This window comes from Pseudorca crassidens, chromosome 21, assembly GCF_039906515.1.
Source record: "Pseudorca crassidens isolate mPseCra1 chromosome 21, mPseCra1.hap1, whole genome shotgun sequence".
Taxonomy (NCBI): domain Eukaryota; kingdom Metazoa; phylum Chordata; class Mammalia; order Artiodactyla; family Delphinidae; genus Pseudorca; species Pseudorca crassidens.
The window spans coordinates 21157436-21169626 of NC_090316.1; the positions used below are offsets into that span (position 1 = coordinate 21157436).

Here is a 12191-nt window from a genome sequence, read left to right on the forward strand (position 1 = left end):
TGGCTTTCTATAACTGAAACTCATCACAGTAGCCAGAGTGATTCTGTTCAGATGTCGGTAGCTTTCTATTTCACTCCAGTTAAGAGCAAAATAGTCTTTACGAGACTCTATGGGACCGGTTCTCTACCTCTACCTCATTTCTTATTTTCCCCATTATTCACTCAGCTTCAGTCACACTGACTTTTTGCTGTTTCTCGAACATGCTGGGGATCCTCCCACTGCTGGACCTTTGCATTTGCTGTTCCCTCAACCTAGAATGCTTTTCCCAGATATCTTTATGGCACACATTTAGTGAGATCTATGTGTGTCCAACTTAAAATTACAACCTCCACGAATCATTCTTATTCCCTTGCCACGCTTTATTTCTTTACCTATTACTTATCAACACTGTATTACTAACTTGTCTTATTGTCTGTTTCCTCTTTACTCCCAATTGAAGGGTAAGCTCTATAAGGGCAGGAATTTTTCTCTGCTTTGTCCACTGCAATGTAACTAACCTTTAGAGCAGTTCTTGGCATATAGAAGGTGTTAACTGTCTATGAGTAAATGATTAAATTCTTTTAGTACTCCAAAGAGAAGTTTAAGTTCTTACATTTTACTAAGTAGGATTGGCTATCTCATTTAATTATGACAGATTCTCTCCACTTCAACAGTTTTGAAAAGAACAGTGTAATACTCCTATAGTAGTGTATTTCAGACGGAAGAGTTCCAGCTGAAGAAAATGCAAATATATACCTATTCTTTTTCAAATCTGCTAATAGGTAAGTCATATGCATTGATTGATAATGATCAAAATGAATATGGAATTATTTAAAATGCAGTGAATTCAGTGATGTGATATGACAGCAGATTTTAATCATTGGAAAGCCTTTCAGAAAGACCAGGTTTTTACTCAAATTTAAAAGTATCTACTAAAGGTTTGTGAGAAGAGGATTCTCCCCCCGCCCCCCATTTTTCTACTAAATGGTCCATGAAAATTGGTACCGTAGTTTGGCAATATGCACCGAAGTTTTTCATGATATGTATATCCTTTGACAGAGCAGTTCAATTTCTAGAGATGTATCCTAAAGATAAACAACTTACTAAGTTGTAAGAATTCTTTTTATATTCTGGATACTAGTCCTTTGTCTTATATATTTATTATAAATATTTCCTCCCAGTCTGTGGTTTGCATTTTCATTTTTCTCTTTCAAAGAAGCTGTTAATTATGTTATGTCATTTTTTTTAATGCTTGGTACTTTGTGTCCTAAGAAATAATTTGCCTATGCCTAAGTCATTGAGGTTTTTTTCCTATTTTCTTCTAGACGTTTTATAGTTTTAGCTTTTACACGTAGGTATATCCTCCATTTTGAGTAATTTTTTTGTATGATGTGAGGTAAGGATCAGATTTATTTTCCTCCCATATAGAAATCCAGCCTGCACCATTTGTTGAAAAGACTATCCTTCTCTATTAAATTGTCTTGTCACCTTCATGGAAATCAGTTGGCCACGTGTGTGTGGATCTGTATGTGGAATCTCTTTCCCACTCATTTATATATGTAGTCTTACGTCCATGTCGTTACTGTAGCTTTATACAAAGTCTTGAAAATAGGCAACATAAGACCTCTAAGTTTGTTCTTCTTTCTCAAGAACTTTTGACTATTCTGTGTCCATAATCTTGTATTTACAGTTTTAGAACTGTCTTCTTAGTTTTCACAAACAAAAAAGCTGCTGGGATTTTTATTGGAATTAACATTGAATAAATAGATCAATTTGAGGAAATAAAAATGTAAACAGTATTGAGTTTTCCAATCCATGAACCGTGTATAGCTTTCCATTCATTTAGGTTGTCTTTTGGCTCTATACAGAAATTTGGTTTGATAGTATTTGTCAACTTTGCAGTGTAACTACCTGTCTACAACATTTACTACTTGTGTAATAACTCAGCTCACCTATTATTTGCAGGACTTTGGCTATCGGCAGTATTCTTGCATTGCTGATTTCATTGTCACCGATTTGTGAAAAGGGAAGTGGCTAGGTTGATTCTTTGAAATTGTTGTTCTAGAAAAGAGGTAATTGTTAAATCACCACCACTGTTTACTGCCTGGTGGCTAAATTAACCTCCCTGTGGGAGACAAAAACAACTTAATGTTAACTCTTCTTCAGAGCAAGTGGATTCCACTCTACCTACCTCTCCAAATAGAAAGCCAAACATCCCTAGTGTTCAGTAAATATTGTCACTGAGGATCCAAGATGTGGGAAGAACAAAGGATAGGGCCAACGTTATCGATAGTTTCTAACCTTAAAGGAAAATGGAACCTTGCTTGCATTGGCATCTTCCTATTATTGCAGGGAGTGGCCGAGTAGGGCAAAGAAGGAAGAGCAGTATGAGTGTGAGCCTCTCTTGTCTGTGGGGAATATGCTGATCAAATAGGAGGTCAGAGAACAAGTACAGTGTCATCATAGTATTAGACCACAAACATCACGTTATGTTTTTTCAGCAAAAACAAGGCTGTTTTCTATTTGCTATTTTGCAGAGTTAATTTCTTCATTTTTTTTGGTGGAGGGGTGGGTGCAGTGGGGAGTATACTTATATACATCTTGCACCAACTCTTGTGACATTGTGTGTATTGACAGCAAGGTTTCAATGAGACGTCAGTGATTGGTCAAGCCCTTTGAAGGCCATCTCTGCCAAGTAAGAATATTGTTTGTATGAAAAACACCATGAATTCAGCAAAGCATCAGACCCATCAAGGAAAATTATACCGAGAAGTTTGGGTAGAGGAGATTAATTTGAAGTCTTTGTGATCTATACAATTACTGAAGGTGTTTAGTATTACAATAGATGCCAATACCTCCTGACTGTTGTTTTTCACTGAAATGTTTTAAAATCCACATCTGTCACCATAAAACGTCATGTCAAATTTATTTCTCTATCCTTATCATTACCCTTCCCTAGCACTTTAAATACAATTAAAAGGAAAGGATAAAGAAAAGAAAGCATACGTGTGGGTACTGTTCAGTACACTCTGCATCCTTCATTGTTCTGAGAACTTTTTTTTTTAATTGACGTGTAGTTGATTTACAATATTGTGTTAGTTTCAGGTGTACAGCAAAGTGATTCAGTTATATATATATATTTTTCAGATTATTTTTCATTATAGGTTATTACAAGATACTGAATATAGTTCTCTGTGCTATGCAGTAAATCCTTGTTGCTCATTTATTTTATATATAGTAGTTTCTTAATCCCATACTCATTTATCCCTCCCCCCATCTTCCCCTTTGGTAACCACAGTTTGTTTTCTATGTCTGTGAGTCTGTTTCTGTTTTGTATATAGATTCATTTGTATTATTTTTTTAGATTCTACATATAAGTGATAAAATATTTGTCTTTCTCTGACTTACTTCACTTATTATGATATTCTCTAGTCCATCCATGTTGCAGCAGATGGCAATATTTCATTTTTATGGCTGAGTAACATTCCATAGCGTGTGTGTGTACATCTTCTTAAACCAGTCATCTATTGATGAGCATTCGGGTTGTTTCCATGTCTTGGCTATTGTAAATAGTGCTGCTATGAACATTGGGTTGCATGTAGCTTTCAAATGAGAGTTTTCCTCTTTTCTGGATTTAAGCCCAGGAGTGGGACTGCTGGGTCATATGGTAGCTCTATTTTTAGTTTTTTAAGGAACCTCCATACTGTTCCCCATAGTGGCTGCACCAATTTACATTCCTGCCAACAGTCCAGGAGGGTTCCCTTTATCTCCACACCCTCTCCAGAATTTATTATTTGTAGGCTTTTTGATAATGGTCATTCTGACCAGTGTGAGGTGTTACCTCATTGTAGCTTTGATTTGCATTTCTCTGATAATTAGCGATGTTTGCATCTTTTCATGTGCCCCTGTTGGCCATCTATATGTCTTCGGAGAAACGTGTATTTAGGTTCTTCTACCCCTTTTATTTTTTGGATATTGAGTTGTATGAGCTGTTTGTGTATTTTGGAAATTAAGCCCTTGTTGGTCACATCATTTGCAAATATTTTCTCCCAGTCCATAGGTTGTCTTTTCGTTTTACGATTTCCTTTGCTGTGCAAAAGCTTTTATGTTTGATTAGGTCCCATTTGTTTATTTTTGGTTTTACTTTTTTTGCCTTGGGAACGGATCTGAGAAAATATTGCTACTATTTATGTCTGGGAGTGTTTTGCCTATGTTCTCTTCTAGGAGTTTTATGGTGTAATGTCTTATATTTAGGTCTTTAAACCATTTTGAGTTTATTTATTTCTATATATTGTGTGAGGGAGTGTTCTAATTTCACTGTCCAGCTTTCCCAACACTAGGTGCCGAAGAGACCGTCTTTTCTCCATTTTATATTCATGCCTCTTTTGTTGAAGATTAATTGGCTGTAGGTGTGTGGGTTTATTTTTGAGCCTTTTTTTTTAACCCAGTGCTGGCTTTTCCTGAGGAGAGCTAATAGGCTTTTTTAAGAGCACAAAAATGCATGTAACAATCTGTACAGAGACAAGAGAATTCTGTCCTCTTCTAAATAGCGCCCAAGTCTGGCTTCAAACTCTAGGATCACTAACTCTAGCAGCCTTTGCCTGAAGCAGTGATCGAATAAATCCTCTTTGATGTTAACCTCCTCCTCCTGTGACACAGTAGTCACCAGAGAGGGAGTGTGTGGCAAGGAGGGGAAGCTGAGGAAGGAAATGGGAGGGAGGATTCTTTGTTTAATGTCTTTAGTGTCTACAAAGACAGAGACCTTGCCTTTTCTTTTTTGCCCAACATGGTATCCCCAGTACCTAGCAGACCACCCATGTTGTTGAATGTGCTCCCAGGTATATTTTTAACAACCTTATTTGAGTGATTATTGTGAACTCTATACAATTTGCTAAGTTTTTACATAGGTATACACCCGTGATACCCTTACCACAGTCAAGATAATAAACGTACCCATCATCCCCCAAAGCTTCCTGAGGCCTCTTGGGAATCCTTCCGTCTCACCTCTGCCCTACTTCACCTCATCTCCAGGTAACCACTGATTTGCTGTCACTATTGATTAGCTTGCATTTTCTAGAAATTTATATAAATGCAGCTGTACAGCGTATGTCTTTGGCTTTCTTTACTCAGCATATTATTTTGAGATTCATGTTGTAGCATGTATCCATAGTTCATTCCTTTGAATTGCTGAACAATGTTACATTGTATGGACATACTGAGACTGCTAGGTGGTGTTTCGGGGGGCTCCGAGGAGCTCCGGTTCTTTATGTCTCAGTGAAAAATTCAGCGAAGGCAAAGTGATACATAAGAAGTGACCTACTAGAATAGGACGCTTGTGAGGCTTACAGGCAGGCGGGCAAGAGGGTGCCAGGCTCTGAGAACTTAGTGGGCTACGGCTTTATAATCAAAGGAAAAGTGGGGAGAGAGAAAAGACCCCCTTCTTCCTCACTCCCGAGTAGACGTCAGGCTTCCATCATCAGCTCCTCCTCCACGTTCGGGGGGGGGGGGGTCTTCCTGTCCCTGCCTGGTCAAGCCAAGCAAAAAGATATTAACATGTACTTAAATATGGCAAATCATCTTAGGTTTTGGTATAATGTCACCTTTTCCTCATATTTTGTTTTTAGTGTGCGCAGAAGAGCATGTGCTAGGCATCATTTAACTTACTGAGCTCACTGTATGGTGGATGGATGTGGGTCTCTTGCCACCATTGTTTTATTGTTTTGGGGCATGTCTCATGCTTCTATTGCATGGTTTTGTTGCTAAGCAACCCTGCTTTCTTGAGTGATCATTAACTTACAGGGGTCTCCCATACTTTTTTCTTTACTTACAGACCCTAGTGGGATTCACTCTTTAATTACCTAATTTGTCCCTTTACTCTGTCCCTATCAATAACACCATTGTTTATCCGTTAATCTGTTGATGCACACTGGATTGTTTCCGGTTTGGATTTCCCAGTGTAGCTGTACCATTTTTCATGACTCCTCCATTACACACTGAGGCTTCCACTTCACTTGCTCCACGTCCCAGCCAACACTTGGTATCATCAGTCTTTGTAATTTTTAGACATTCTAATACGTGTGTAGTGGTATCTCATTATGGTTTGACTTGCGCATCCCTAATAACTAATGATCTGGAACATCTCATGTACACACTTGCCGTCCATATGTTGTCTTTGAAGTGTCTTCAGATATTGTGCCTATTTTTAAAATTGGGTTGTTGGATTTCTTATTTTTGAGTTGTAAAAGTTGTTTATATATTCTAAAGTCTTTTATTAGATCAGTGACCTGCAAATCTTTCCTGAGGCTTTCTATTCTTTTTTCAGTGCTTATTAAAGAAGTTCTCAGTTTTGATGGAAGCTGATTTACTATTTTCTCTTATGCATCATGCATGTAGTATCATATCTAAGAAATTTTTCCATAACCCAAGGTCACATAGATTTTTCTTGTTTTCTCCTAGAGGTTTTATAGCTTTAGATTTTTACATTTAGGTCACTGATTATCATTTTGAATTAATTTTTGTATATGGAGATATGGATCAATGTTCCTTTATTTTCTGATTAGTATCCAGTTGTTCCAGTTCCATTTGTTAAAAATACTATCCCTTTTCTCCTGAACTGTACATGCACCTACTGAATGAATGTTCGCTCAGTTCATTTCTTTGTCGAGCTGCAGGAAGTAAGAAGGATATAGAAAAGGGAGCCAGACCTGTTTGTACTTAGGATAAAATGTAATCATGACAAAAGCAGTACCTTGAAAGCCTTGCAAGCAGAGCACCACTTAAGTATTGTCTTTATGAATAAGGCCAAGGATCACTCCAGCCTGGTTCTATCCATCTCTGGGCAGACACTGTGGAAGGACAGAATAGAATCTTTTTCTTATTCCAGTGCTGGATAAGTTGTTGTCCCCAAAGGCTTCTGGAATTCAGTGACTCAGTAGCCAGAAGGGTTGAATGTTATGTAAGTTGGTATTTCCAGAATGACTTGATTTACGAAATGGTAACTGTAGAGCCCTGGATACACCACTCAGTGTTGAACTTGTTGACTTCAATGTGAAGTGCTTCAGTTACAAGCTGTTGATTCTGTCTAGGTGGAAAATACTGTCTTGGAACACAGGGCCAAGAGTCACAATTCCTAGATTTCTTCCCACCCTTTCAGATCAGATTTTCCAGGTTTAGAGGGTCCTCCATCGGGTTTTCCTTCTCCTTTTTTTCAGTTGCCCTGACACAGGCACCTGTTATCAGTACTCATAGTGGACCCTTTGCCAAATTGGAGTTGTAGCCCACCTGACCCCGTCTCCCCAGGAATGTCTTTACAGGATGCCCCAGGGATTCTCTGAAAATGAATCTGGCAATGGAAATAGAGTAACTGTACTCACTCTTACAAATGTGTTCACCAATGTCATTTGACAACAATTACTGTCTTGGGAAAAGGCGTTCTCCCCACTGTTGGTGGAAGTGTATAAAGATTCCAGCATGGCAGGCGCTTCGGTAGTAGCGTACAAAGTAAGTGTGCACCTAAACACATCTTTATTATCTGCTCTGTAAACTTTCACATACTCGAAATATGTTCACTGTAGCATTACTTACAATTGCAAAACTATGAAAAACTAAATGTCCACAAAATGTATTTTAGAATCCTACAAAGCATTTTAAAAGTATGATGAAAATTGATAGTGACATGGAAGGAGATTAATACTGCTAAACGAAAAACAAAAATAAGCATAGGACATAGCACAGAGTATGTGTGAGGGGTTACCTCCCAGGAGAGGAGTGGAATTAGGGAGAGTGAAATAAAGAGACTTCTGTTTCTTTTCATTAAAAAAAATTTTTTTCTAACCAAAAGGAATAAATTACTATATTGTTTGTATATTCAAAAAAATATTAAAATAACCTAGCCCACTGGCTTCTGTACAGAAGCCATCAAGTAGCTTAGAGGTGTAACTGATAAAAAGTAGGTCTGACACAAATTTAATGTGGTATTCTCTGTACACAGACAAAATCCTTTATTTTACTATACCTAGTATAGTAGGTATAAACCCACACACCTATACCTAGGTTACATAACTTTATTAATAAAATTTTAAAATTACTGTTAAGTAAACCTTGTGGCAGTATCTAAAGCAGAACATGAAAAAAACATTCCTTCTAAATCAATGTCATAAATGTCACTTGATAAAAAAAATTGCACCTTCCTGTTTTTCTATGCTAAACTCTAAAATATTAACTCTAAAATACTGCTGCTCAGTGCTAAAAGTTTTAAATTTGTTTTAATTTGAAGGGCAAAAAAGTTGCTCTGTAGGAAAACTAATGGAATTGTCAAAAATAAAATTATAAAAAATTCTTCAGTAAAAGTTACACTTCTGTTTTCTAACTAACTTGGCAAAGCTGCAACTGGTTATTTAAAAATTTATTTCAAAGTATTTTACACAAAATGATACACCAAAGGATAATTGCTTTGATTAAAATTCTAATAAACAACTTGAAAATTTTATTAGCTCTTCTCTGTGTTTTTAGTGCTGAATTTGTCACTGTTTTAAGTAGCTTAGTTGAAAAAAAAAAGTTAAAAGCACTTGTACTCAACTCTTGAAATCTAGGATCTAGCTGGATAGCCTATCATCAATTCTATGATTTTAAAAAAAGAAAAAAAAATAGCTCTAATCTCTTCTCCTAAAAAGAACTTAACGATTTTTTAAAAATCCATCATATTAGCTCTTGGCATATTGAGAGCTTAAGGAGATGACAGAAAAATATTTTCAATATCAGATTATTTTGGCCATGGCAGATTTTCAACGTGAAAATGATTTGAAAAATATAAATTTTTACCTGGCTTCTAAGACAACGGTATTGTTCAGTACATACTGATTTGTTACAGATTCCCTTATTCCATCTAGCAACTGTAAATTAACAGGATAAAACACATAATACTGAAAATCTATTTTCTACAGTCAAGACGATAAACTTAATTCTCTACTGATAATGACAGGGCAAGCCAGTCATTAGGTGTTAGGTACACAAGGAAATATTTATTTTCAGTAACTAAGATGGAGAGTCTTACTTATTCCATTTGGCGATAATGGTTCATTGTACCTGAGTATGTGAATAACAGAAACTGTTATTAACATCAAGTTTTTTCTCCTTGGTGATTGCTCCTGGGGGTAATGAGATTTCACTCACCCACACATACATGGGTATGCATGGTCTTGCAAGTTGATGTGTTAGAACACCCATCTCTTATCATATTTTGAAATAATGCTCTCACCCCAGTCTCATATCTGTATGTGGGAGTTGAAATTGTTTGTTTAGCCCAGTGGGCTACTATAGAGCATAACTTGAATTGATTATGTTTTCCTGAGACTGAAATAGGGTTGGCATTGAACTCAGGTGCTACATGTTTTCAAAATGAAACAAATTTACTGTCAGTGTGTAAGATATACATATGTATTATACAGATATTATCTGTGTATAAAAATAACGTCCACTTCCAACTGACAGGCTATTTGGAGGCATCCGAGCTAGCTGCCCATGACTGCTTTAACAATGCACATGCTTTCTGCAAATTAGTGTGTCGTCATTATTTTGAAATACTTATTAAGAAAACTTTTGATTAGATTCACCCATGCATGTTTGTGAATAAAGAAAACTACGACGGTTCTGACGTCTCCAACAGCACCTGGCGGTCGGCTGCTACCTAACTGCCTCCTAACCTGAGATGCATTTTAAATCTGGATTCATAAAGCTAGAAGAAAACCCTGGAGAAAACTGGGGTTAAACCCTCACTTGACAAAGGCAGACCTGAGGGTGTAGGAAGGCTTGGTGGCTTGTCCCAGGGCACGCAGCTGCGATGAAAGGCCTCCGGGTTCACTTTCCACCCAGAGCTCTGTGATGGTGCTTTCCAACCTTTTCGCGTGCCATGGCGCACATAGAAAATGACAGTGTTTTAAGACACACTGAGGTAAACTGGAGGGGACAAGGGACTTCATGAAAAATTCATGACATTTTCTATTAAAAAGTTATGAAACGTGTACATTACAAAATATTTTTTAAAAAATTAATCGAATCTTGTTTTCAACACAAATCCTCTTGTAATTCTCCTTGCTTCACTAAGATAATACTAGCATCACTGCAGTCACACCACCTGTCGGGGAGAAGCTGCCTCTGGACACACGCTCGGTTGATAGCACTGAGTTAGGGTTAGTCATGTAAGACTGTGACCATTTAGTCTTAAGTTGAATAACCCACTTCCATAACCCTTGTAATGTTAATTCAAATATTATATTCAGCTCAGATTTCTCCATATCCCCACCCTCAAACCAACACGTGAGGTACACACTCAGCCCACATGACTGCTGACTGACACTTCTTCCAATGACTGTTTACTGAATGTCACGAATACAGCTGACATTATACAGAAATGGAGTAGCTACAGTCTTGCCCAACTGTCATACATTTCAAAACTGAAGGTCTGAAAGGTTAACAAGTCCTATCAGCACTTCTCATAGATTTCTGAAAAACATTTTTAGTAACTATACTTAGTTAAAAAAATACATATTGATCAGGAAAAACTAAAAATCTATTTATTAAATGAATGATACTTAGGAGAGTTTAACAGTTCACCTCCCATTTTCCACTAGTCTTTGACCTGCTTATTTACTATTGATTCATAGAACCCAGGATTGTTTTTGAAATTTATTTAATAACTTCTTGGGGTTAGTGGGTGGTAGGTTAGTTATGAAAAAAGCAAACACTTCAGTGCTGAGTATAAAAGACTGCCTTGCAAAGCTGTTACTTCAAGAACCCCAGAAAATACTTCTGTTCAGTCAAAAGCCCATGTGCTGCCCATGAAGAGAAACATACAGCTGAATGCCTGTCTCATCCCCCTCCAATCAAAATTAGTGAAATACACTGCTGTCACAGACAGCGAAAACAATGGTATATTAATTTTAATAGTAAGAGCCAGGAAGAAAAGACAAAAACATACAAATATGTAAATAAAAGTGAAAAACTGAATAATATGGACTATTTAACTATTACACAGATGTACCGGATTCTGTGCTCACAGAGAATCTTGCTTTATTCCATGGGGGTGGGTCCCGCAATAGTTGTAATTACCCATCCCCATCCTCAAATGAATCAGACTGAAATGAACCACAGTAAGTTCTGGATGATTGTTGTACTTCACTAAAAGGAGTTAATTTGTATATAAGAAAAATCAACCATTACGGCAAAAACAGCCTGTGAATTGTAAACATACCAAGCAGGACAAGCTCACACCTCAGAGAACCCGTCCTCAGTCTCAGTCTTCTGAAGGAGATCAGACAGCTGTACTTCTCAGCCCCGTGTGAGCTCCCATCTTGATGTCATACAGGTCGCACCCTATAGGCCAGGTGTGTGCTCACCAACCTATACAGGGGTCTGGGCAGTCCCGCAGGTATGTTTCAAATTGACCTTTGGTAACGTCTATCAAGGCTGTGTATACCGTCAGCTGAAAGAAAAGTTATTTTTACTTTGAGGATGTTTTCAATTCTAAGATGACCTGCCTCATATTAGCATTTCTTGTGGAATTGCTTATGAAGATTCTTAACATTAAATAATTAATATGTAATATATATGTGAAAAGATACAAAATAAGTATCATATAATATAAAGATCCCCAAAATTAATAAGTCAATAACAACTAAAATAGGTCATGATATAAACAGGCGTGGGAGAGAATCTTCAGTTCTTTACAAGGTCTTAATTCTGAGCAGTATACTGCTTCACCACCAAAGCTTTCAGGCTCACTTAACCCTCCTCAATGCATAATTTACAAAGACGAATGGTGTACTATAGAGTATAAACAGTTTAGCTTTGGCTATCCTTATCCTGAAAGCATTTCTCACGCAGTGAGGGAAACTCTGCAGACATGCAGAAGGCACACACCCAGCTCACACAGAATGTGTAAGTAACCCAACCGTGAGCTCACACGAAGATGGAGTGGGCAAAATGAGAAGTATGGCAGGGTCAGTGGGCATAAGGAAGGCTTCCCTCAGGGCCGGGTTCTCAGTCACATGCTAACGAACAGGACAGTTTGTTCTGGCAGAGGTGATGGAGGCACACTGATTTCAGGGAGGGTTTAGGAAAAGGACCAAGGAAAAGAAGAGAAGGAACAAATGGGGAAAATCAGAGGATCAGAAATACACAAGAAGGGGCTACTGGCAAATTGGATGATTAGGACA

The 12191-nt window shown here is 37.5% G+C and overlaps 1 protein-coding gene across 2 annotated transcripts in view; it reads right to left on the bottom strand.

Annotated features, from left to right (window-relative positions):
* Positions 1-10901: 10901 nt before the first annotated feature.
* ASAH1 (N-acylsphingosine amidohydrolase 1) overlaps positions 10902-12191 on the bottom strand; it is a 45834-nt gene continuing 44544 nt past the window's right edge. For both annotated transcript variants that reach the window (XM_067721492.1, XM_067721493.1), the window contains one exon: positions 10902-11458. In XM_067721492.1, the coding sequence (XP_067577593.1) occupies positions 11369-11458 (90 nt within the window). In that variant the 3' untranslated portion in view covers positions 10902-11368. The remainder of the gene's footprint in view (positions 11459-12191) is intronic.